Here is a 27,392-nt window from a genome sequence, read left to right on the forward strand (position 1 = left end):
TTTGGCCCCTGTTGCCTCTGGCCCCAGCCCCTGTCATGAGCATTCCTCTAGCAGCCTCGGGAGTGCCCCTTTCCTCAACCTCTGCCCCCTAGACCATGGAGTCAAGCGAGCCCTCCGCTGAGGAACCGGACACCTGGGTTCTGACTCCAGCCCTGCTGCTGCCTCCTTCTGGACCCCCAGGCCAGCCCCTCCACCTCTCTGGGTACCCTCTCTGTGACTCGAGAGGCTCTTGGTCTGCTGTGAGCTGGGCTTTGCCAGGATTGGCTGGGTGCTTGGAGAGCAGCCTGGCCTCTTTGCTCAGACAGTGGGAGCAGGTGGGCCAGAGACGGCCCCCGAGCACACAGGAGGGGGCTTGAAGGCTGAGCTGACGCTTCTGCAACAGCGGGCTGCGCTAGCTGCAAACCCTCCCGCCCACTCTCTTTCCCATCATGGCTGAACCTCTATCCTCTGCCTCCAGCAGAGGGAAGAAAGAAGGGAGCGCTGGAGGGCCAGATTTTTCCATTTTCTTTTGCTTTCTCTCTCTCTCTCTCTCATCGTAGTGCCAAGCTGACAATCTGTGCTGCAAAACCTATGTCTAACCCCACCTTCTTTTTTGGGTGCACCCCCTTTCCTTGCCATCCTTGAATGATTGTGTCTTCTAGAAGCACTACCCAAATGTTCATGGGGCCGGGGCTGGGGGGGGTGGAGCGTGGGCTGTACCGTGTGGAAGAGAGACAGGAAACAGGTGAGGCGGAGAGGCCAAGCTCACAGGCTGGAGTAGGAGATGAAGTGCCACTTGGCCCTGGGATGACAGAAAGGAGCAGCAGCTGTGGCAGTTAAAAGCATTGGTTTTGGAATCAGACAAACTCAGATTTGAATCTTGGCTCTGCTAAATTAGCTGTGTGACTCTGGGTAAATCACGTTGCTCCTGTGAGCCTCAGTTTCCGGATCTATACAGTGAGAAAAAGAACAACCTTGCACAGCTGTTACAAAGATAACACAAGTCCTGGACCATTGTAGGTGCATGCTAGATCGTAACTTCATGATTGTTTGTGTTATTGTAAGGTGGAATACACTGAAGACCAAATAAAGCCTGCTTGTTATCTTTATTATGACTATATAATATATAATATTTGTTTATGTTTGAAAGGAGCATGAGGTTAAGGAAGGCATTTGCTAAGGAGGCAGCATTTGACCTCGTCACTCCTTGGGTCAAGCGTCCCAGGGGCTCCCCAGCAATTACAGGATGAAGTTCACACTCTGCTGCCTGGTGTTCAAGGCTCTCTTAGTTGTAGCCTGCCTCTCTTTCTTCTCTTCAAAATGTAAATGTGAACTGATACTTGCCTCTTTATTTCCTGAAAAAGACATTCTAAAAGTGATAGACAAATACTTCATTTGAACTACGCAGCAGTCTTTGTCATCATCGTCACCATCCTTATCATCCCAGAACTTGTTGAGCGTGTTGTGGTAAACAAGGATGATAGGAAGAATAATCACTGGCAAAAGGGTAGCCAGCAGCCAGAACTATCATGACCTTTATTTTTGATCCTCGCCGCCATCTTTGCCTTCAGTATTGTTCGAATCCATTGCTGAAAGCAGTTCCGCTGTGCAGTGAGCTTTCTGATTTGTCCTGTGGTTCATCTAGCTGGTTCTTCTCTTTTAACAGTCTTCATGGGATTTTCTTGCCTGTCACCATTACCTCATCCACTTGTCTTCTATACTCTTTTTTGTCATTTCTAGGTCTGATACTTGGCTCAGATGGGCCACTTGAAAAGGAGTCCTCCTCTCCACCTGAAAAATCTTTCAAAAGGTTTTTACTTTCACTTTTCACATTGTAATGATTGAGGTGGCACTTGAATTTGGGAGGCATCTTTACCTCCTCCTAGTGCTTTTCCACTTCCTGGCTATCACAAGTAGGTCTTCATGCCACTTGTGGTACAGGGAAGCTCTTGCATGCTCCTTTAGGTAAGAGCACAGTCCCACTCATGCCTCTGTTCCCTTCCTAACCCTGCACTCAAGAGTTCCCCAAGCATATTCAGTTTCCTGATGCTTCCGTGCCTTTACACTGGCTGTTCCAGTGGCAGCCAGAATGTCTACGAGGCAGATAACTACTTGACTTCTGAAGAACATCTTCCATGTACCTCATACTGTTCCAGGCACTTGGAAACAGTGAACAAAACAGATGAATCCTCTGCCCCGTGGGGCTGACATTCTAGTGTGTGTATGCCTGGGGTGGGGACAGAAAAGAAACAAATAAACACAAAGATACATAACATGTCCAATTGTGGTAAGTATTATAGGGAAAAATAAAGCTGAGTGGGGGATGGGGCATGCAGAAGGCCCAGTCAACCACAACCAATATTTGCACAGCCATTATTAAGCAGTCTTTTTTCATTTAAGTATTTTCCAGTGTTATCACATATTCTTTATAACCATAATCCTCCCAACCACCTTATCGTGTTAGTGCTGTTATTATCTCCATTATATTGGCGAGGAAACTGAAACTTAAAGATGTAAATCACATAGCTCGGAGGGGCAGAACTGGGATTCAAACCCAGGCCTGTCTGACACAAAGCCTGTGCTCGTAACTACTTTGTCATTCTACAAAACTCACCACAATTCTCTGACATCAGAATTATTATACCTATTTTATAGTTGGGGAAACTGAGTTCAGAGAGGGGAATGAACTCATCTGTGGTTGCCCAGCAAATGGATGGATCTGAATGCAGTTTTGTCAAGACTAGGCCCTTCTACAAACCCTGCCTAAGGATCTGTAGGCTTGCCTGCCTCTGTATTTTCAGGGCCCAGGCAAGGTACCAGTTGAAGCCCTTGGCCCTCTCCTCTTCTCTTCCTACCTATGGTTCATATGGATCCTTGAGATTGTACAGATACCCCAGCCCACTTCTCCAAGCCATGTCTATCTCCCCTTCCCCTTTGGCCACCCCTTGGGCCTAGCAGATGGACCTGGATCATAAGACCACACAATTCCTGAAAGTAAGCTCAAGAAATCTGGACAAGAAATTCTGGGGTCCTGGGTACCTGGAGTGTAGTCTAGAGGGGATAGGGCCACAGATCCTGATGGGCATGGCTCCTTGGCCCCACAGACCCTTTGTCTCATGGGGAGGGGCCCCTAAAGTATGGGGCCCAGTGTAGGGGCCTCTGTTTCCTAGTACAGCCCATGATACTGTGATTTGTAATAGGCTGGGCTCCAAGATCCTCCTCCTTTGGCTTCCTGAGTTAGGTCCTACTTTGCAGTGAAGGGGTCAGGGGGTGTTCCATGGACCTTCCGGGTATCTGGCCAGTGAAGAATGGAGCCTCCCCAGCAAGTCCCACTGGATATGCACACAGATTCTTAGGGCCCCCTTCATAGTATTTTGTTCATGGCACTCTTAGGATACTTATCATAATTAATTTCTTAGTAGCTTTTTAAAAATTATATGTTTAATGCATTCTTTCATTAGAAAATATAGAAAAACTTGGAAAAGTAGAGGAAAGAAACATTACACATAACACACAGAGGCAGCCACTCAGAGCATTTGGTGTATTTCCCTCGTTCTCTGCATTTTTTTCATGTTGTCAAAATGATTTTACACATGCAGTTTTTTTCTTGCTTTTTTTATTTGAGCATTTCCCCATGTAATTGCATATTCTTCATAACCACCATTTTTAGTGGCAGCTGACGTACCATGATGGAGCTAACCATCCTCTGAATGTAGGGTGTAGAAGCTCGGCCCATTTTTTCATTGGTTTAAATCATGCTGCAATGGACACCCTTGCACACGCAGCTATAAGGGAACTTACAGCTTTTAGGGAACTGATCTTATGTAGGAGCAATCGTATTCAGCTTATTTCCCTTTCTAGATGGGTTCCCTCTGGCTGGGTCTGATTCTGATTCATGCGTGTAGTCATTCATTTGTTTATTCATTCTGTCACCACATATTTACTCTGTATCTCTGGAAAACAGACCCTGAGAGCTGGGGGGTCCAGGCAGGAATGAGACACAGCCCCAGACTGCCAGGAGCTTAGTCTATTAGGAGAGTCAGGCATGGAAATGGACAATTTGACAACAGTCTGATCAGGGCTGTGATAGAGGCAAGAGAAGGATACTGTGGGAGACCAGAGGAGGGCCCCTAACCCAGCCTAGGAACATGAAGATAAGCTTCCTGGAAGAGGTGGAGCCTAAATGAATCATGGAGGCCGAATAGGAGTTGGCTGGAATAAGAAGGGGTGCTTCCTATTAATATAATGAGTTGAATAAACTTATTTCTCTTTGTTGTTTTCCCAAATCCCACTAAAATATGAACAAAGGAATAAAAAAGGTAGAAACACAGAAGGTCTGGGATGCTGGCCAGAAGTGAACTGTTCCACTTAGAGAATCCCGGTGATGCTCAGGATTCAGAGGTACTGTGGACCTCAGAAGGCAGGATGATGTATGGATCTGAAAACAGGGGCATGTCGAGAGTCTTTTCCTCTTGGCCCTTTCCCAACGCCATCCAGTCGGTGACTTTCCTTACCCCTGACCCCCTGCCCCATCCCTACAGATGGAGGTTGATTCTTTGGAGAAATTGAAGTTAAGAGGCTTTGGACTTCAGAACACCAAGCACAATGGAGCATGGGGTGGAACAAGGCTATGGGTAAAGGGATCTGCAGCCTAAAACGGTGGGACTCCAGCCTCCTTCCACCTAAAACAGGGGGACTCCAGCCTCCTTCCACTCCTCCACTTCCAGGATACCAAAGTCAGATGCACACAAGAGATCAAAGGATTCGTCTCTGGGGAAACTGAAAGGCCCCAGAAAAAAAGGCCTCCAAAGACAACATTTGGGAGTCTTCCAGCAAAAGTATAGGCTTTCAGCCCAATAACTTGATACTGATGAAACCCACCACCTGGCAAGCTCCAAGTACACACAGAGCTTCCAAGCAGCTTGGTGGAGTCATGGAAACCAATGGCCAAGGATCTCCAGCCAAGGACCCTGGAAGGCAGACTGAAAAAGCAAACAAATAAACATAAACAAGGAATTTGGAAGGAACAGAGGTAATTAAGGAAAGAGAAGAAACCTGGGAAATTAAAAATAGTGAGAGCCAAAATAAAAATTTCAGCAGAAGGATTGGAAAATAAAAGATGAGGAGATATCCTAGGAAGCAAAATAACAAGACAAGGAAAGTGACAACAGAGGAGAGAGAGAAAATTGGAGAATGAGTTGAGGAACTCCGACATCTAACAATAGGGGTTCCAGAAATAGAGAATGGAGCAAACAGCAGGAAGGAAATTTTCAAAGACATAATGTAAGAATATTTCTTAGAACTGAAGGAATGAAAACTCCCGCTGAGTACCCAGCAAGCAAAATGATAAAAAGACCCATTCCAAGATATGCCACTGTGACGTTTTGGAATACTAGGGATTAAAAAGAAGATCCTAAGAGCTTCCAGAGAAAGAACACATCACATACAAAGGGTGGAGAAAAGGAATGGCATTGGACTTCTCAACAGCAACGCCAGAAGCTAGGAGATGATGGAGCAGTGCTGTCAATATTCCGAGGGCAAAGGATTTCCAACCTAGAGGCCTATACTCAGCTGAATTATCGATCAAAAGTGAGAGTATTCAGTTCTAGAAACTGGAAAGTCCAAAAAAAAAATATGAACAAACAAAAAAGAGTGAGGATATAATAACGATATTTTTAGACATGTAAGGTCTAAAGGTTTTATGTCCTATGCCTCCTTTCTCAGGAAGCGCTGGAGAATGTGCTCCAGCAAAATGAAGATGTAAACTCAGAAAAAAAAGCCATGGAATCTAGGAAACAAGAAGCCCAACACAGAAGAGAGGTAAAGGGAATACCCAGATAATGGAGAAGAGAGATCTTAGAGCAATACCTAGGCAGACTTGCAGAGTGGCCAGTATAGATTGCAGCAGGAGGACGGATGTTTCTAAGGAAAAAAAAAATAATCCGATGGATTACCTGATGTGTGAAAACATATTGAGAGGAGAATTGCATTTCTGACAGTTTGGGGAGAATGGATCATTTGTACGAAGAAAACTAAGCCAATAAAAAATTAATGGACAGTAATCAATACTGGAGAAAATTAAAAGTTGTATGGGAAGAGGAGGTTGTAATCATAGTAGATGACATGATTTAGCCATTATTAGTATCCATGCAGTCATAATAATGTTGATTTATCACCAATGTTGATTTAACCCAAACTTTGTGGTATAACTCTAGTGCTGGAATGGGAGGAGGGCATGTGTGTACCTGCAGGACAACTGCAGTGAATAGAAGTAGTCACTGCACAGTCATGTGTGTAAAACAGTGTTTAAAGACATACATGGTGGTAGCAGTGTGTGTAAGAGAGCTGTCTTCTCTTACTGCGTAGTAGGAATTCAGGACATAACATAAAACTAAAAAAACAAATGAAGAAACAGAAGGATGCATGTGTTCTTTAGAAGTGAGGAGGAAAATACTGAAAAAGCAGTTAAAAGAGTTGGACAAGAGTTGCCTTTGAAACTCGGAGTTGGGAGCAAGGAGGGGTAAGGCAGGGAATTTGTTGGTTTTTTTTTTTCTTTAGGTTTCTTTTGTTTGTTTGTTTGTTTGTTTTGAGACAGAGTCTCACTCTGTTGCCTGGGCTAGAGCTCTATGGCATCAGCCTCACTCACAGCAACCTCAAACTCCTGGGCTCAAGCGATCCTCCTGCCTCAGCCTCCCGAGTAGCTGGGACCACAGGCATGCACCACAATGCCCGGCTAATTTTTTCTATATATTTTTAGTTGTCCAGCTAATTTCTTTCTATTTTTAGTAGAGACAGGGTCTCGCTCTTGCTCAGGCTGGTCTTGAACTCTTGAGCTCAAACGATCCTCCCACTTCGGCCTCCCAGAGTGCTAGGATTACAGACGTGAGCCACTGCGCCTGGCCTGTTTTTTGTTTTTACCAATCCCTGCAGTGCGATGTGACTTGAAAATCTATAGACATGTATGACTTTGGTAAAAAATAATATTAAAAAAGGACACAAAAGACAATGTCAAAAATGGATCAACCATGTGAACATATACTTAAAAAATAAGACAGTCAACTCAGAAAAAGGTAATGAAAAGAGTTTTTTATTTTTATTTTTATTATTTATTTATTATTATTATTTTTTATTTTAGCATGAGTATCCTGAGCAGAAAAGAGTTGATTCTGCTGAATTTGCACTAAAAAAAAAAAAAGAGTTGAAAGGAGACCATCGTTTTTGTTAAGATCCTTTTACAATTTGACTTTTTAAACCACGTTCATGTATTATTTTAATAAAATTAAAAATCATGTAAAAAAACAGAGGGGCAAGTGTGTTCCAGAGGTAACAGCCAACAGATGTGCTCAAAAGGCAGGTGGGAGGGTGGAGTGAGATTTAAAGCTTTGGAGAAGTTGGGCTTGATCAGTAGGGAGGTCAGTGGGGCAATTGTAGGATGTTCAAAGCAGGAGAACCTGTAGCAGTCAGTGTGAGAAAGGAGTTGTCCATTGAAGACACTTGCAGTCAAACAAGGTGATGTTACAGAGAAAAGTTGCCTGGCTGCCCCAGGGCTGGCTCTCAGCTTTTGGAGAGACCCGCATGATTCCTGGGCCAGGGTACCTGCCTGTTTTTCCTTAGGACACTCCTGGGAGGAGCCCTGTTCACAATTGCCCCTTCAAGTCAGTCTCAGTTTTAAAAAAATCTACTTCCATTGGTGTCCAACCTCCTGGATTCTGTTAGATTCTGTTGGACACATGATCTTTTAGACACCCTACTCAAATCCTGGCTTGAGGACTAGTCTGTCTCGTTCCGCTGACTCTGTACATCTTATTTGCAATGCATTTGTGTTTGTTTAATTAATTTAGCTTTCAGAGGCCAACCTTGTTTATCTAATTCCAGGTTTTGGGGAGAGGCACCATACTCCCCCAGTTACTGCTTATTTCTTTTCTTTTCGTTTTTTTTTTTTTTTTTTTTTGAGACAGAGTCTCACTCTGGTGCCCGGGCTAGAGTGCCGTGGCATCAGCCTAGCTCACAGCAATCTCAAACTCCTGGGCTCAAGCGATTCTTCTGCCTCAGCCTCCCAAGTAGCTGGGACTACAAGCATGTGCCACCATGCCCGGCTAATTTTTCTATATATGTTTTTAGCTGTTCATATAATTTCTTTCTATTTTTAGTAGAGATGGGGTCTTGCTCTTGCTCAGGCTGGTCTCGAACTCCTGACCTCGAGCGATCCTCCTGCCTCGGCCTCCCAGAGTGCTAGGATTACAGGCGTGAGCCACCGCACCCAGCCCAGTTACTGCTTATTGATAGCTTGGAAGATCCCAACAAGAGGCAGGGAATTCAGTGAGGAGGCAAGGACAGAAACTCCAACAAGAAAACTCTAGGGCCTCTGTTCTTTTCAGTCATTCTGCACTGTTATCCCCATAAGTCTCCAAAAGGTTTAGGAACTTTTTATATTTTGTCATTTATTCTCCCATCTTCCAGATTGCCCCTTGTATCTGGAAGCAGCAGCATCAGAATCTGTGGTCAGATTACATGCTTAAGTTTCTGGTTCAGAAAATATGGTCACTATACTCACAGGCTTCAATACGTTACTGGTTATTGAGTGTCACTGCTGAGGATAGGAACTGGCATATCCAAGCCTTTTGAGAATCCCAGGGTCCTAAGTGGCCTTTCATTAAGAGAGGGAGTAGCAGGAGAATCCATCTCTACTGACATGGATTGACAAAGTCGGGTCTGGTCTCTGGGTCTTTGCTTGCCCATGTAGATAGCAGGATCTAGAGAAAAGAAAAACTTTAGGGTTCTGAAGGAATGAAATATTTTAAGGCCTGAAGATTGCTTGGAACTCAACTAACGTAGCCCCATGATTTTACAGGTGAAGAACCCAGGTCCAGAGGGAAGTGACTTGTCCAAGTTTACACTGCCAGTTAGGGAATGAGCCATAATAGAACCCAGCATTCTTTCTACCAGCCTCTACTACCTCCCAAAAGAGTGGTGACCCAACTTCATGAAGTGGGAGGCTGATTGAACATTGGGCAGGGCGTGAAAAATGAAGAGGTGAGGTGGACAGCGCAGCGCTGATGATAATTGTTGACTATATATAATTAATAATATGCTAACTACATATAGGGTGATAGACCCCTGAGGTGAGCTGCACCCCCACATTGAGGGTCATATGATGTTGTGTACCCTCAAACTAGTAAGAGTCAGTCTGCAGTAAGGAGAACTGGCTAATTCACTCTGCAGTTGACTCGCAGCTCTTTTGCTCCCCTTTGCTGCCATCTTGAGGACTGTAACATCATATAGAAATATTTTTGGAGCAGAAGTACATCTCTTGTAGTCTCTCAGAAGAAAGAGCACTGGAGAGGCCAGGCGCAGTGGCTCACGCCTGTAATCCTAGCACTCTGGGAGGCTGAGGCGGGAGGATCGCTCAAGGTCAAGAATTCAAGACCAGCCTGAGCAAGAGCGAGACCCTGTCTCTACTAAAAATAGAAAGAAATTATATGGACAACTAAAAATATATAGAAAAAATTAGCCGGGCATGATGGTGCATGCCTGTAGTCCCAGCTACTTGGGAGGCTGAGGCAGAAGGATCGCTTAAGCCCAGGAGTTTGAGGTTGCTGTGAGCTAGGCTGACACCACAGCACTCTAGCCCGGGCAACAGAGCAAGACTCTGTCTCAAAAAAAAAAAAAAAAGAAAGAGCACTGGAGAGGAAGGGTCTATCAGGACCTCTCTGGCTTGATATTGGGAAATGAAGATGAGGGAACTCACCCTAACTGCGTGTGTGCCCAGCACTGAGCTTCTGGTACAGTGGAGTGGTAGTAAGAGCATGAGCGCTGGAGTTCACCCTAAGCTCCCCTACTTGTGTGACCTTGGGCAAGTAATTGCAACCTCTCTGAGTTTCAGTTTCATCATTTTCACATCGGATGAATAACTCCCACTTCGCAGGATCAAAGGAGATAATGTACGAAAAGAGCCTAACACCATGTCTGGTACATGGTACATGCTCAATAATTGTTGACAATGATGTTGGAAGTGGTGATAATATGTTGTTTAAATCCTACAGTAGATTGGGGCAGGTTGCCAGTCCGTGACCTCCTTGAGGGGTTGTATTCCCAGATTAGGCCCTGGTATACAGTAGATAGTAAATGTGTGCTGGGTTTGGAGGTAGGTGAGTGGTGAGGAAACCAGACTGCCTAGAGCAGAGGGGGGGGAATGTTAGAGAGACAGGCTGGGGGGCTTGGCCGCAGTTCTGTAGGCAGCTGGGGAGTCATTAAAGTCAGGCCCCTCAGATGTAGTACATGAGAACAATTGGGCTGGGCCTCAGAAGCAATCCATATTGCTGCAGAGGGAGATGGAAAGTTTTAATAAATGTGATAAGGTGCTCTGTGGCCCTGGTCCTGTTCCTTCAGGGAGCCGAGAAGGCTAAAGATTGGTACCACTGTCATCAGCTGAGCATGTAGCATGTGCCAGGCAGTGTGCTAGACCAAGCCTCACAGCCACCCCGTAGAGGGAGGGATTCTTGCCACTGCCCACCCCCATGCCCCATTTTACAAGTGAAAACACTGAGGCTCAACACAGGGGAGTGCCTTCCGCAGGACTACGTGGCTAGGAAGTGGTGGAACTGGGAGTGCTGTGCAGAGCTCCAACACCCTGATTGCCTGCCTGCCCGCCCTACCTCTTACCAGGCCCACCTCCCCTCCCTATGCATCCCTCTGTCATTTGGCAATCAGCGTAGATGGATGCTCTCCTCACTAAAGTCATGTCTTGGCTCTCTCAGCTAAGGACAGAGCCTGGGACGTGTTCATCTCTGTCTTCTTTGCAGCCCAACATGGGAGAGGGCAGGAGGACTGGGGTGAAGAGGGAGGAAGACAAACACTTCCAAGTTCCCTGGTCCTCCTTCCTCCCCTTCCCTGCCCCCAGTGGACGGCTGCTCCACGGTCCTAACCTTCCCTCTCCCTACACACGCGCGCGCGTGCACACACACACACACACACACACACGCGCACACGGGTACACACACGTGTGCTTGCACACTTCCCCAAGCTCTTCTTGGGGAGGAGTAGCTGGAGGGGAGGGAGGAAGGGCGTGGTTCAGATTTCACTGTTCCCTCAGAGCTGTCCCCTACTCCATTCTCTTCTCTCGTTCTTCCCTGACCTCTGAGGGGCCTCACAATGAGAAAGGCAGGCCAGTGCAGTAGGAAGGAGCCCAGCAGCTGACTCATTTACCCTCTCAGCTTCATTCTTTTCATGTGGAAAATAAGCAGTTTGGACCAGGCAATTGGCAAAGCCTCTTCTATGGTGTTAATAATACCTGGTATTTGTCTACTGGGTTCCAAAGGGCTTAATCATCCCAACGTCACTGTGAGGATCGGCCTCATGTTACAAATGGGGAGACTGAAGCTCAGACTCAGAGGGTTGAAGTGACCTGCCCATGTTACAGGGCTGGTAAGTGGCCAAGCCAATAATTGGAGCCCAGGTCTTTCTGTGTTTAAAGCTCAAGCTTTGCCCCTGCCTGTGGCTGCAGGCTGCCTCTCAGGCCACTCCGAGGAAAGTCGCACTTTGCCATGACCCATTAGGCCCTCACATGGTTGGTTCCTGGTACCTCTATGACCTCACCTCTCTCCGCCCTTCCCTTGCTCACTTCACCCCAGCCACCCTGTCTTCTTCCCCCTCTCTCTAACTGGCCAGGCCAGGCTTCGTCCCATCTGCCTCTGCACTTGCCATTCCCTCTGCATGAAATTACCCTTCCCCTTGTTCTCATGCCGTGCATTAGGGCTCAAGGCCACATGGGGCGGAGGGAGAAAAAGAATAGAGAGCATATGGCTGACTGTGTTGGTTTTTTTTCTCTGTTTCCCTTTCAGATCTGATGGTGAGAATTCCAGAACAGTCAGGTCAGTACCTCCTTTCTTCAATAGTAGTTGGGAGATGGGGCAGGGCCTGGGGTGGGGGCCTCTGGTTTGTCACTTCTGGATCCACGGGCAGGGGTAGGGGCCAACTCGGGTTTTTCCCTGTTGGTATTAGGAGTGGGTAAGGAGTGGGTAAGGAGTGGGGTGGGAGGGCGGGGGTGTGGCAGGTGTGGGGGCGTTGAAGACTGTTCTTAGTCTTTCCGACCCTAGCTGACTTGGGGGCTTGGCCAAATACCACAGGGGTTCATAGGAGCTGCCCAGATGTGAAAGCCGATCTCTAGAGAGGTCAGCTCTGGACCCGGGACCTTTTCCATCTTCACCTCCCAGGAGAAGAGGGTACAACAGATGCTGGGCTTCTCTGGCCTAGCAATCACGTTCCATCCTGAACCATGGCCCTGAGTAGTGGGATTTGGATGGACTTTGTAACACATTCTAGACATTAGAAATATACGTTACAATGAAAATAAGATTTTTTTTTTTCACGTGCTTGGTAAAAAAGTTTACAAGCTTCAGTCAGTTTTAAAGGCATGATCCATCTGCCACTTGGGGAGGCAGGAGTGAAACTGGAGTAGAAACAAGGACTCTTTGTGCATTTTTGATGCCTAACCCCATCAAAAGCTTCATGAAGGCAGAAGTGTCAAGTGTAGGGATTGGATGGGAATGAGGTGGGGGTCAGGATAGGGGCCCATCAGCCTTATCATCCAGGCTGGGGCTATGGGATGGGCCCAGGGAGCATAGGCACAGATGGGCACAGTCCATCCCAGCCAGGGCTGCTACTAGCATATATGGCACCTTTGTGACAGATAGAATAAGATGCCCCTTTCAAGAGTGCTGCCTTTCAGTGGCTCAATTAGAAAAAAATGCTTCCTTTCCTCTGGGCTACTGTGGCCCTTCACCAGGGTTCCTGGTGTGGTGAGCATAGCATTGGTTGGGTGTCAGCCCCTGTTCATGCCTTCTTGGCTGTGACCCCTTGTGCAGGGCACAGCTTGCCCAAACATGCAGCAGCCCTGGTCTTGTCATCCAGGCAGTGGGTATGGGCTGCAGGCAGAGGATGCCAGCATACAGACAAAAGTGTCTAATGAGACACACTCTGTCCTAGCATCCCAGGCAGGGGGTCTGAGATGAACACACTGATGCCCAGAGCCAAGGTTGCGGCTGTGGGATGGACGCACACTGAGGTCAGCATTAAAGTTGGGGGGGGCGGGGATGTGATGGACACAGTCAGTCCTAGTGTCCGGGCAAGGGGGATGTGATGGGAAATAATTAGTCCCAGCATGCAGCCAAGGAGCATGTCACAGGCACAGCTTGTCCTAGCACTTAGGAAGGCACCCGTCTAACAAAGAACATGAATCTCACTGTCCCACTGTGGGTTTAGAGAAAGGCAACCTGGGCTGACCCCAAGCACAGGGCTCCTACAGGCATCCCTAAGATTGTGCCTGCTACTTGTTGAGGAGCAAGATGGAAGGTGTCTCTAACTCTCAGCCCTTCCCTGCAGGGGAGTTCCTAGGAGCTCAGGGAATTTAAGAATGATCATAATCGTAAGTCATATGATGACATACATTGGGCCTTTACAACTTCCAGAAGTTTTCAGGGACTTTCTTTTGTTTGATCCTCCCTGTGACACTGTAGGTGGAACCTGGGCCAGCTTTATCATCATTGTTTTACAGTTGAGGAAACTGAGGCTCAGGGAAGCTAGGGGTTTTGCCTACAGCCAGGCAACTAATATATGGCAGAGCCAAGATTCAAACCCAGGTCTGCCTGGCACCAAGCAGAGCCCTGCCCACACCATCACCGTGGGAGCTCTCGACAGCCTGGCAGATAATAATAATCATCCTCATCCTCATCCTAATATTAGAAATTATAGCAATCATCTTGGTTCCTACTAAGAACTCTGCATATGATCTTATTTACTGCTCACAACAGCCCTATTAGGCAGGGATTACGATCCCTGATTTACAGCTGAGGAAAATGAGGTTCCGACAGTGTCACTGCCTTGGGCTGTCTGGTTCCAAAGCCAGCGTTTGTTTTACTCAGACATGCTTCCTGCCATCCATCCTGGGCCCACAGTCAAAGAGGCCATAGGGGCCCTGAGGACTCAGCAGTCGGGGAAGCGAGGGACAAACTCAGGCTGTGGGAATGGCCTAAAGCCTGGCATGTGTGGAGCAAGATCTTTCCAACGTGGTGGGAAGACCCTTTAACGGGGAACCAGGGCTGGGTGGGGCCCTGTTCGGATGCTCTTGGGACCACTTGTAGATTCTTGAGCTCACTCCAGTTAGGGATCAGGGAGAGCTTCCTGGAGCAGGCAGCGCGCGGGCAGGGCTGTAGAGAGCTGCCGTGCAGACTTTGCATAAAGAAGGTATTGCGGGAGGTGGAATCGGCACGTGGAGGAAAGCGAGGGGTGAATTTAGAGACAGGGAGCAGTTGGTGGGGGCCAAAACAGATATGGGCAGGAAAAGAGCAGCTGTTATAGTTCAGAACGCTGGTTGGGGCCAGGTCACAGCCACCTTCTGTCATCAGTGGGGAGCTGGGGAAAGTTGGAGGAGAGAGGCTAGGCTCCGTAGCATAGAAAGGGCAGAAATTCTGGATCCAGGCAAAGGGCTTCATTTTTGCCTAAGTTGCTTTCTAGTTATGTGACTGGACAAATTTGTCCTTTGGAACCCCAGTTTCTTCATCTAATAAACGTTATCTGTGCGTATATGTGTGTGGAGAAAGAAGGGCTAAGAGGGGGTAGAAGAAACAGTGGGGAGAAGGGTTAGGCCTGGGCTCTTGTGGAAGCTGAATAGCAAGGAGTGAGCAGAGTAGGTAGATTACAAACCTCCCATGGCGGGGCCCAGGCCTGAGGGCTTCTAAGTATGGGGTATCAGAGGAAGTGTGGAATGTAATTAGAGCCGAACAGCTGGTGATGGGGGAGGGCTGTGGGCAGAGGAAGGTGCCTGGACTTCCTGTAGATCTGTGAGAAGTTGTCACAGATCTAACCTAAAGGCACCTTAAGCCAAGGTCCAGAGAGTGACTGGCCATGGCTCAAGGTCACAAAGCTAGCTAGTAACAGAGCCTGCTTTCTAGCTGTGTGCTCTTTGCAAAGTCACTTAACCTCTCTGGTCCTTAGTTCCACATCGGCAAAATAGAAACAATAATCTTGACTTCTGTGGGTTGATAAAAGAACCTAAAGTAAAGCATGCTTAGCATAAAGTAGGTGGCTCAACAAATTGTAGTGCCCTCCACTCGCCCCTAACCCAAGCTATTGTCATATACTGTATAGTCAAGCTAGAAAAATGTGGAGAAGTGTAGAACTTGAAAACAGAGCGGGGCAGGAGGGGCCTGATAGAGCCCCTCACCAGAAGACAAGAGAGCCCAGGCCTAGAGGTGCTGCCACAAGTGAGGGTCAGGCTGGAAGGTGGGGGGGGTGCTCTGGGGACCAGGCTGCGATTGCTAGGGGTTGCTAGGCACGCAAGGGTGAGAGGGTGAGAGCCGGAGGTGGCCTGTTGCTAGGGAAGGAGGGAGAGGGTGGGGGAGCCGTTGACACTACGTGGAGCCAGGGACGTCCCCATGGCAACCTGAGCCGCAGCAGTCAGGAGGAGAAGTGGGAGGAGGAGCCACTGCTGGCTCTGTTCCCAGAGGCGGCCTCCCACTCTGGGCCTCAGTGCCCCCATCTGTCCGACGGGAGTTTGGATTAGATAATCTCTAAGATCCCTCCTTATTTTGACCTCCTGGCAATCTGGGATGGCTGAGACCTCACAAACCTTCTGTGGCTCCCCCATCCACATGTCCAAGACACCATCGGTCCCAAGAGCCACCCTGGCTGCATCCACCTCTTCCTCCCATGCCTCCTCTTGTTCATCTCAGCCCTCCGCACACCCCACCCAACTCTCTGTTCCTACCACTTCCTTTGCCTGGAACTTTGCCACTTGCTGCCTGCTGAGTGCTCTCTGGCTCTGGGGGGTCCAACTCCAGTCCCGCCCACTCTGGGAAGCCTGCTCTGGCTGCCCCACTCCACCCTGGTGGCTTTCTCTCTCCTGGGCTTCTCTGGCCCCAGAGGTCTGAGCTCCTCCTGCTGTCCCTTGGTAATCAATGCTGTCATTTATCGAGCCACTTCTAAGGGCTGGACTTCACACAGGACACCTCACTTCATCTTTACAGTGAATCTATGGTATCATATCCTAAATCCCCATTTTACATAGGAAACAATACTTTGAGAGCTTATGTGACTTGTCTGAGGTCCCCCAGGTACTATGTGGTGAGGCCAGGTTTGGAACTTGGCCCTGTGTAATTGCTGTACCCCAGGCCTGAGGTGTGGGGTATGATTCATTGTCCTGATAGGCAGCAGCAGCAGCAGGACTTACTGAAGGATGGTTAAAGCTGCTGTGTGCTGGGCACTTTACCTATATTCTCATTTAATCTTTTTTTTTTTCCTCTTTTTGGAGACATTGTCTCGCTCTGTTGCTCTTTTGCCTGGGCTAGAGTGCCATGGCATCAGCCTAGCTCACAGCAACCTCAAACTCCTGGGCTTAAGCGATCCTCCTGCCTCAGCCTCCCGAGTAGCTGGGACCACAGGCATGCACCACCATGCCCGGCTAATTTTTTCTATATATATTTTTAGTTGTCCAGCTAATTTCTTTCTATTTTTAGTAGAAACGGGGTCTCACTCTTGCTCAGGCTGGTCTCGAACTCCTGACCTTGAGCAATCCTCCTGCCTCGGCCTCCCAGAGTGCTAGGATTACAGGCGTGAGCCACCTCGCCCGGCCTCATTTAATCTTCACACTAATCCTATAGGGCATATGTTGTTGTCATTTTACAGATGAGAAAATTTAGGCTTAGAGAGCTAAAATAATTTACCCCATGGCAGAATTAAGATAGGCATGCAGACCATCAGATTTGTGATCTGTTAGCCACTATCCCATGGCTAACCCAGTTGTATTCCAGAAGCGCGTACAGAGCATTCCCTATGTAGCGGGCTTGTTTTGGGCCATCCATGGGGCGACAGAAGCAGGCAATGGGGGTCCCTGCCCGTGGGGGGCTCCCGGTCTGAAGTTGCTGCAGGCACAGATGAACCAGCCCGGGCAAGCCCTGACGAGAGCGTGGTAATGAGGTAGACAGCCAGTGTGTAAGAACAGGAGTGCGGAAGGGCAGAGTTGGGTTCTGACAGTGGGATGGAGGAGGAAGAAGGTGAGGGGGAATCGGGGTAATTTTCCCAAAGGAGGTACCTTTCCAGGAAGGTCAAGAGGGCCAAGAAGGGGTAAGAGGTTCTTCTCCCCCCTTCCTCTCTGTATTCTCCTGCCCCCGCTTGGCCCAGCCCCAGGAAGTGGGTGACCCCTAAGCTGGCTGAGTGCCTGGTTGGCACCAAAATAAACTTGCCTTCTCTCTCTTCCCCTCCCCTTGCCTCTGTCCCCTCTGTCCTGGCTTTAATTAGCAGCCCTGGGGATGAGTCACTTGGCAGCTGGGGAAGGGAGGCTGCGCAGAGCCCAGTGGAGCTTCGACTCCTGCCCTGAGCCTCACGGGCAGCACCACTGTCTTCATGCTTGTGGGTGTGCGCTGCTGCATGTCGGCGGCTTCGTGTCAGTGCGGCTGTGAAGAGCGCAGGGCGACACTGCATGCTGACGTGTGTCCCTTCATGTCGGGGGTCTGCAAAGAAGCATGTCTGGTTGTTGCTGCCTTTCTGTGTGTCACTGACTGTCAGCGTGCGTGAGTGTGTGGCTGTAATGTGTGGCCGTGGTAGCAAGTGTCAGGAAATAAGGGAGCTTTTGGGTGAACAAACACAAATGCTATATAATTGCATTCACCCCTCTCTACATAACTGTTCTTTATGCAATTTTGCTTATGCAAGGCCTGCACTTATATTCCCAATTTTCACTTGTCTTCGTCTGGGTACATTTTGTCGCAGGGAACAGAAGCCCACTCAAACTAGCTCAAGAATAAAGGGTGGAGCGGGGGGGACTATTGTGAGGCTACATCTCACAGAATCTAAGAACAGTAAATGAAGTATGGCCAGGCCTCACACCAGTTGGAAGTGGGACCAGGAAGTCAAGGACCAAGACGACTCTCTTTCTCTGCATCTCCTGGGCCCATGTCTCTCATCTCTCTCTCTCTCTCTCTCTCTTTCTCTCTCTCTCTCTGTCTCTCTCACGGCTTACTGGTCCCTGTCATCTCTTTTTCACTGACTCCTCTCTCTGGACTGGCATCCTCTGCTTGCACACAGCCTATTATGGCCGCCAACCTGGAAGCTAGGTGACCTTCCAGCTTTGCGGTCCACCCCCTTCTGACCGCAGTGATTCTGTCCAGCCCATGGCAACACAAGGCAGCAAAAGGGCCTGTAGGTGACAGTGGACTCCCTTAGAAGTGGGTGAGGGTAGAGAGGCAAAATACTTGCTACCTGGCATTTCTTCTACAGCGAACACAGTTTTTTATGTGTACACAAGTGAGGTCAGAGCCTGGGGGGGTGGTCCACTCGGAGACCCACGATTGTAAGATTGCCTGTCCATCAAGGTTTAGCTCTGTAGTTTATAGCAAGATGACCTTTGTTCACCATGTTTTTGCATCAAAACATGCTGTGTATCTAAAAATGCCCCCTTATTTGATGCCAAAACAGCTTTTAAATGTACCGTGAATACAAACGTACAGCATTGCTACCAGCTTGTGGTGATTTTCATAGCCTCAGAACAACTGGTATAATGCTCCTTATGGTGCAGCTGCTACCAAGTTCTTGGTTGCTTCAGGAATTTTTATATTTTATTAGTTCAGTGACTGGATTTATAGTTATCTGCAGTATATAATTACAAGTACACATTATCAATATTATCAGCTTGACGCTTGAGCTTACTTTTCCATTAATACAAACCCTGCAGTTTTTACATTAATTACAGAGGGAATTAATGATCCCCTTAGACCAGTTTTCACCTATGAGTAAAGAGTTTGGAACCAGCTGTGCCAGTAATGACTGTTCTTCAGACGCAGGGGCAATACCCACAGCTCTGGCCTTGGTCCTGGCCTCACATCCTTTGGCTGAGACTAGAGGCTTCCTACCACCTCCTCGGGGGGCCTCCTGTTTCTGGCCTGGCACATAGTAGATACTGCTGTTATTTTTTTTTCCTCCACTGTAAAAGTGTTGTGCCGTTATTTTTTAAATTAAAAAATGACAGTTTTATTATTATTGTTAAAGCCATCTTCCCTATATAAATGGTAAACCAAAGTGGGAGTGATTATCCCAGGCTCAGGGCAGTCTCCTCCAACCCCTTCCTTTGCTTTTTTTGCTGTTCCAAATAACTAATAATTGCTTCAATTCAGAAAATGTCTACTGTATATCAGGTACTGCTACAGAGCCTTCAACACGAATTATCTTTAATCCTTGTGGCCACTCTGCCAAGATGGGGTGATTTACAGGTGGGGAAACTGAAACCTAGAAAGGTAAAGTGACTTGCCTAAAGTCATCCATCCATCTAGTGATTCATTTATTCTTTTATTCCAGGACAATTTATTGAATACCTACAATGTGCCAGATGCTGCTAAATGCAGTTGATATGATGGTGAATAATAGAGTGATGGGCCTTGCTCTGATGAAGCCCACTGTCTTGCTGGGAAACAAACAAGGAAACAGACAATTACAGACAATTATAGGGGAAGTGTAGGGTGCTCTGGGAGCATGGCGGAAGTATACCTATCCCAGCCTGAGGGTCAGGGAGGCTTCTCCAAGCTGATATCCAAGCTGAGACTTGGAAGATGAGTAGAAGTTAGCCAGGGGAGGGGTGGGGTGGAGCAAGGTGAAGGGGAGAGTGTTGCAGGCCAGAGCTGTGGGAGGGATGTTTGGCACCTGAATTTGTGAAGAACTAAAGCTGTATCTTCAGTGAGATGGGGCTGTCATGAGAAATGGCCTGGTCTGGAGAAAGGGGCAGAAGGTACATTGGGGGTTGGAACCGGGGCCCTGGTCAGTTAGGTCCCGCGCTGAGGAACTGCAGGACCTAGCAACTGTTTCCATGCTTTCTGGGCTCCATTTGTGTGCCTGGCCCCAGAGGGCCTCCTCGATTGGCCTGGTGCAGGATTCTAATGGCCACAGTGCCCTCTAGTGTCCACAGGCCCATCTTGCAGCCTCCGCTTCTGTGTGCATTGTCTCCCACAAACATATGTGGCCAGGTGCCCTGGGCTGGGTGCTGGGGACACTGGGATGAACAAGACTTGGCCCCCGCCCCCACAGAGCTCCAGTCCGAGAAGGCAACAGGCATCTGAAAAGACAGTGTCGAGAGAAGCTGGCTGAGAGAAGAGAGGGTGGAAGGACACAAAGGAGGTGGTCCTACCTGCCTGGATGGGGTCGGGACAGGTTCCCAGAGGACACAACGTCTAGCTGACTTTTGAAGAACAAAAGGGAGCTAATCAGATGGGGAGGTGGCAGTGGAGACACAGAGGGACAGCACCGGTGAAGGTGAGGCGTGGAGCAGCAGAGCATAGCTGATAATTACAAGGGCTTCCGTCTGGGTGGGGCACAGGTTGAAGATGGGGGAAAGACTAAGACTAGCCATAGGCGGGGGGTAGGGGTTAGCTCATAGAAGGTTCTGGGATGGCAGCCACTAGCTCATCGTAGGAATGTAGTGAGTGTAATCATATAAGAAGATTCCTTGCCCGTTTGGGATCACAAACCCATCTGCAGATCTGATGAAAGCTAGAGATACCCTCCTCAGAAATTAATATTTTTCATACAACTTCAGGAGCTTCAGAGATACTTCCCCCCACTCCCGACTCCTCAATGCCTGTCCACAAACCACAGGTTTCCAAATTGCTCTGAATATAAACATGGAAACCCTTACTGTGGCCTCCAAGGCTCTGCACGGTTAGGTCCCTGCCGACATCTACAATCTCACCTCTCTCCCCTGTGCTTCTCCCACTCCCCCACGCTGGCCTCTTTGCACTTGCTGGAAATACCACCTCAGGTCCTTTGCCCAGGTTGTTTCCTCTGCCTGGAACACTCTCCCCTGGCTGTCTCCACTTTTAGCTCAGTTTAATTCCATTAGTTGGTGAATGTCTGTCTCCTCTCACTTGGATGTAAGCTCCATGAGAGCAGGACATTGTCTACCCTTAGTCACTGCTGTACTCAGCACCTGGCATGGCGCCTGGTCCACAGTATCTGTCGAATAAGTGAATGAAGGAACTGCCAGTGCTCTGTGGCTGGGTCAAGCTCCTCGCCCTGACTTCTTTCTTCCCCCTGGTTGTTGCATGAGTCTACCCAACACACTCGGGTACGACTGAATTCCAAAAGCAGCCCTAGATTAAGGAATAATTTGCTAGAAGTCTTCCCCCCATCCCTGAAACAAACAGGCTTCCCACAGGTCTCCTCTGCCTCCCTAGGAGCAGGGTCAGACTCTCTCAGGCTCAAGCTGTGACTCTTCATCACATGCACACTTTGTGCCACTGAATCCTGACAAGAGCCTGTGAGGTAGGAACTGCCACCCCTCTTCTATAGATGAACAAACCGAGCCTCAGAGGGGTTTCCCAGCTAAAAATAGGAGAGCTGGGACTTGTACTCAGCTCAACCAGGCACCGAGGTGTAGGTTGTTTTTGCCTCACCAGAGAGAGAGGAAAGGGCTTGCGTAAGGTCACACAGCATCAGCCTCAGAGCCGGGACTAAAATTTCTGTCTCTCGACTCCTGCCAGGCCAAGAGAAAGGTGTGGACCAGGGGTGCAGCTCTTAGGGCGATGACTACAAATGGGCACAAGGTGAAGCTGCTGTAGGAGCTAGGAGAGTTGTTAAAGGAGAGTTAAAAAAATAAATAAAAGCAGGGCTGAGGCCAGAAGCCCTGAGGGCCAGGGCTTTAGGGGGTGGGCAGAGGGAGAGGAGGCCACAAAAGGGCCCGCAGATGCCAACCTTGCGGTGGTCCGGAGGGCCTCTCTCCCTCTGCAGCTTTGGCTGTCTTGAGAGGAACCAGCTGCCCCGGCAGGGAGGCAGGAAGGCTGGCCTGTTGCCTGTCAGCTCATATTCCTTCTAGATCACTGGCCCCCTGGCCCCTCCCAGGGCCGCCTTCTGCTCAGAACAGCTAGGGGCTGGGCTGTGGGGCCTGTGAAAGGACAGGGGCACTCTGAGCTGGACCTGTGGTACATATTCTGTAGGAGCCTGAAACTTCTCTCCTTTCTCCAGCCCCACCCACACGGAGCACAGGGAGATTACTGTAGTGGGTAGGCAGGGAGCCAGGCACCTGGAGTCTACTCTGACTTGCTGTGCGAACTTCAGTCAGACTCTTCTCTCTAGGCCTCAATTTCCCCATCTGTAAAATCAGGCTGGGCAATTTCCTTGGAAGAACAGCCTCTTGATTGTGAGTGGCATTTCTTCTGATTTTTCCTCTTCTCTTCAGGGAACATTTCTCTTCGCCAGTCTAAAAAACAACACAGGAAAGAGAGCTTATTGCAGTGGCAAAGAATATTGGCCAGGGCCCCATCTTGATAGCCCAAAATGGGTGATTTGAATTTTGCTTGATATGGAGTGTCCCAGAACAACTCCTAAACATAGTCTCTGTGCTGAAAGTGAAGATGTTTGTGAAAAGCTTCTGTGGAAAGTTTTCTGTTTCCACAAGGCAGTGATATGGCTGAGGGGACAGATTTCAGATTGGGGAATGGCTAAATCATGTCCTAACCTTGGGGTTCTGTCACTTACTAGTGGTATTACATAACCTCTCTCCATCTCAGTTTTCTCTTCAGGAGAATAGGGCTAGATACCTGAGCTTGACGGGGTGCCTGGGGAGGTTCCAGCAGAGGGGCGAGCAGGGAGCCCAGCCTGGGGTTTGGTCCGAAGGAGTGACTGACAGCTCTGAGCTCTCCAGGCCACTTCCTCTTAAGAGGAGTTCCCAGCCCTCCTAGGGGAGCAGGGGAAGGAGCAAAGTTTCCAGTCGCAGCCTGGCCTGCAGCCCAGCTGGCCTGGCCCCGCCTCCGTGGTTCCTCCTTCTAGGGAAGGGCTGGGGAGGAGGGGGTGGTGACACGGTGGAGGCACTGGCTGGGCCAGGGGGCCTGCCCTTGGGACAGGTCCAGACCCATGGAGCCACCCGGGAGGAGAAGCAGGTAGGAACCGGGGCCCTGCAGCCTGGCCCCTTCCCCTCCTGCCCAGGCCTGGACCCAGTCCATGGGCTGCTGATTCAGCAGCCTCCTGGCTTCCTGGTTCCTGGCTCCCTTCTTGGACTCTTGGAGGCCTTTGGCTTGCGGGAGGTAGCTGGCTCCAGTGGGCGAGCCTGTGGGCATCCGGGTGCCCCGCTCTGTAAGGCCCCTGGAGCCCTGAGTAGCACAGTCTGTGGCCTGTGAGGGCCGAGCTTGGCAGCTGCCCTGGGGTGCTAGCCTCGCGCTGCGCTGCGCTGCGGGGCTGCAGGCTCGCAGTCGCTGGGAGTTTCTGACACCAGCATTCCAGCAGCCTAAGGATCTCTGAGTCTCAGATTCAATGAGATAATGAGTCAAGGGCTTGGGCTGGTGACTGGCACATAGATAGCACTTGAGAAACAATCACTCTGTTGATGACGGTTATTCCAGAGCCTCTCATAAGAAGAGTTTCAGATTCAAAGATTCCCTGCAAGATTCTAAGATTTGGGCATCCTCAAATTCGCAGCCTCTGAGAAACAGTCGCTCTGATGATGATGATTATTCTAGAGCCTCTGATAAGAAGAGTCTCAGATTCAAAGATTCTCTGTATGGTTCCAAGATTTGGACATTCTCAAATTCGCAGCTGACCTTGGCCTGCAGCCACATCTGGCTTTTCCTCGGGCTTTTGAATGGCCGCCCCGACCACAGCCTGCCTCCAGGGGCTTGTGGGGGAGCAGGGGCTGGCTGGCCCAGAGGGGCCAGCTCCACTCCCAGCATGTCCTGGCTCTGGCCAACTGGTGTGCCCCTGGCAGCTGCACTGTGCTGGGTAGGGCAGGGACCAGGCCCTCCGCCTCACCACCCTTGCCATTCTCTGGACTTTAATCGTGGGAAGCAGGAGGCAGAGGGGCCTTTGGACCCTGCACTAGGGGTGGGGGCACAGCACCAGGGGTGGCGTGTTGGCCCTGCCTTGGGTTGGGGGTAGGGGGGAAGGCACTGGCCTTGAAGCAAAAGACTCCTGCTTGGAACCACCCTGTCCTCTGCCTTGCCCACTCAGCCCTGAGTCCCATCCTGTCACCAAGACCACTGAGACCTTGTCAGCCTCCTCTGCCCTCACCCCTCCTCTGCTCTGGCACTCTCTGCCTCTCCCTGGCCTCTCTCTGTGTCTTTTGTCTCACCCTTTCTCTGTCTTTCTCCTTTTCTGTCTCTTTTGGTTTCTCTCTGTCTCTCTGCCTCTCTTCCTTCAGTGTTCTACCCTCTACTACCCAGCTGGGCCCTCCCCGCTCTTTGGGCCCAGAGCCTTTCCTCCCTCCTTCCTTCCCTTCCTTCCTATGAGGGGTCTTCTATTAGGGGAGCCCCCAGACATCTTTTCCCTTTCTCTTTCATCCCCCTTCCCTCCTCCCCACCCCTGTGGTGTCTGGTGTGAGGAGGGCTCCCTTCCCCCTTCCCTGCTGTGGTGTCCCAGCGTCTCCGTGGCCAGCCGAGGTCCCCACGGAGTCACCTGGAACACAGGAGGCCCAGCCCGGCTCTTTCGTCTCTACTGCCCCCTGTTGTCGTTGTGTTCTGTATGTGGTTCGAGTGCCGTCCTCTCTTTCTTGACTTTGTGGTTTTTTCTTTTTTTCTTCCTTCCTTCCTTCCTTCCTTCCTTCCTTCCTTCCTTCCTTCCTTCCTTCCTTCCTTCCTTCCTTCCTTCCCCCCTCCTCCCTCCCTTTATTCCTCCCTCCCTCCTTTCCTGTTTTCCTCTCTCCCTCCTTATCTTCCCTCTCTCCCTCTCTCCCTGCCTCCCCCCGCCCCTCTTCCACTCCCCATCCTCCATTCTTCCCAGTCTTCTCCTTTCCCTTGCCCCACTCACTCTCACCTCCTTGTCCCTATCACCTACCCTGCCACTCCCGTCCCTGTCTCTCTCTCTCTGTCTCTCTCTCTCTTTCTGTCTCTTGCTGTCTCTCAGGTCCACAGCGTCTCATACTCTACACCAGTATTGCTGTCCTACTCAGGTCCTTGACTCCATGAAGCTTACCCCCTCAGGCAGGCTGGCAGAGAGCAGGTAAGAGCTAGACCCATCCCTCCCCCAATCCCTCCCCGTTCCAGACAAATATGCAGTGTCATTGCCAGCTCCCTTCCTCACCTCCCTTAGCCCCTGGTGTGACTGTGGAATGGGTGTCTGAGTGTATGAGGAGAGTGCCTGGGAGATCATGTCAGGAGACCAAAGAGGACATTCGGAATCTATTTGTAGTTTGTCCTTCCTTAAAACAATCCTTCCCTAGAGACCTGTTCCAAAAGGCGGGAGTGGTTGGTCTTAGAATATGTGACTCTTGAGCTGTTTTGAAGGGTGAATAGGAGTTGGCCAATTGGGTAGACTGGGGAAGGGCGTTTAGGCAGAGGGAACAATCTGGTTTCCAGGTTCAAAGGTTCTGCACACCTTTGGAGAACACTATTTCCAAGTTAATTAGAAAACATGTTTTACATTTTCTAATTGTAATTCAATAAAAGGAAATGTTAACAGCAGTAGCAAAAAGGCTAGGATCTCCCCTCATTTGAAAATTTAAAAATACTTGTGTTAAAGAGGAAATAAGAATGGAATTTATGGACTATTTAGAATAAATATCAATGAGAATACTACATATCAAAACCTATGGATATGGCCATAGGGGTTCCCAGAGGAAAATTTATAGTCTTAAATGTTTTCATTAGAGAACAAAACGGTTTAAATTAAATGAACTAATTATTCCACTCAAGAAGGTAGGAAAAGAACAACTAAGAAAGCAGAATAAAGTAGTTACTATAAGGCCAGGTGTGGTGGCTCACGCCTGTAATCCTAGCACTTTGAGAGGCTGAGGTGGAAGGATTGCTTGAGGTCAGTAATTTGAGACCAGCCTGAGCAAGAGCAAGACCCCATCTCTACAAAAAATAAAAAAATTAGTCGGGCATGGTGGTGTGCGCCTGTAGTCCCAACTACTCAGGAGGCTGAGGCAGAAGGATCCCTTGAGCCCAGGAGTTTGAGGTTGCTGTGAGCTATGATGATGCCATGGCACTGTAGCCGGGACGACAGAGCGAGACCCTGTCTCAATAAATAAATAAATAAATAAAAGTAGTTACTATAGATAAAACCAGAAATTAGTGAAATAGAAAACAAAAGATTTGATATAAAGAGGTGGCTTTTAAAAAAAACCAACTAGGTAGACCATCCTCTGGCAGATAGGACTGAGAAAAAGGCAAAATAATAAATAAATAAAATAAGGTATGAGGGAAGAAGATTTAACCATGGATTCTCAGGAGATGAAAAAAAGTTATAAGAAAATGCTTTATATACTTTTATACCAATAAATGTGAAAATCTAGATGAAATGGATGTTTATTTAAGGAAAATGTAAATTACCAAAATGACTTAGGGAGGGGCAGAAAACCTGAATAGAATGGAAAAGTATAGAAGAAATAGAAAAGATAGTCAAAGTTTTCTCCTCAGAAATGGCAAGTCCAGTTGGTATTCTGGAAGTCCTGGTATCGTGGAAGTTCTAGTGAATCTTGAAAGATAAGATAATAGGAAAAGATGAACAACTTCCCAGTTCATTCTACAAGGCTAGTATAGCTGGAAAGGTTTAGATACACACAAACAAACAGAACCGGAACGATAGCCTAATCTCACATATTAATAGAGCAGCAAATATTTTAAATAACAGATTATCAAACAAAATCCATCAGTGTATTAAAAGAAGAATATACCGTGACAAATGAAGGTTTGTCCCAGGAGTACAGGGATTGTTCAACATTAGGGAATCTGTTATTGTAATTTATCACATTGATAGATTAAAGAGAAAAGATCATATAGTCATCTCCATAAATGGGGAAAAGTGATCTGATAAAATTACACGTTCATTCTCTTGCTGCATTGGGGTATTTTGTTATATAGCAATAGATAACTAATACGGTAAGCTAGGAATCAACGAAAACTTCCTTAACTTGCTAAAGAATTTTTATCAGAAACCAAAGACAATCATTAAATGTAACAGTGAAGTACTAGATACATTTCCACTAAACTCAGGAACAAAATATGGGATGACTGCTATCACTGTTATTAACCAATATTTTTCTGGAGGTTTTAACCAATGGGATTAACAAAAGAAAGAAATAGTATAAATGTTGGAAAAAAAGAATCAGAATTAGCATTACTTGATTGTCTACTTAGATTGAAAAAAGAGAATAAAATGAAAAATTTTTAGAACTAAGAAGAAAATTCAGTGCAATGGGTAAATATAAGATATTTATATATGTATATAAAATATATGCATGCACCCAATCTATTATTGTCCATGAATACCAGCAGTAACTAATTAGAACACATAATAGAAAAGATAGCATTCACAATAGCAAAAAAAAAAAAAATCTATAAAATCCCTAAGAATTTACAAGATATGTGAGCTACATCTCTGTAGAAAACTATAAAATTCCATCAAGGGCTGTAAGAAAGCTTGAGTAAATCAAAGTCATATCCTCTTCC

At 48.2% G+C, this 27,392-nt stretch overlaps 1 protein-coding gene across 5 annotated transcripts in view; it reads left to right on the forward strand.

Moving 5' to 3' along the window:
- Positions 1-27,392, forward strand: part of IQSEC2 (IQ motif and Sec7 domain ArfGEF 2) — a 77,473-nt gene that overhangs the window by 12,103 nt on the left and 37,978 nt on the right. For 2 of the 5 annotated variants that reach the window (XM_045537645.1, XM_045537646.1), the window contains exons 1-2: positions 22,716-22,892; positions 24,847-24,942. In XM_045537645.1, coding sequence (XP_045393601.1) covers positions 22,867-22,892; positions 24,847-24,942 — 122 coding nt within the window. In that variant the 5' untranslated portion in view covers positions 22,716-22,866. Of the gene's footprint in view, positions 1-11,819; positions 11,850-22,715; positions 22,893-24,723; positions 24,943-27,392 lie in introns of those variants that run through there. The other 3 variants (XM_045537642.1, XM_045537643.1, XM_045537644.1) reach the window with 2 other exon arrangements.

The sequence above is a fragment of the Lemur catta genome, chromosome X, assembly GCF_020740605.2.
Source record: "Lemur catta isolate mLemCat1 chromosome X, mLemCat1.pri, whole genome shotgun sequence".
Lineage (NCBI taxonomy): Eukaryota > Metazoa > Chordata > Mammalia > Primates > Lemuridae > Lemur > Lemur catta.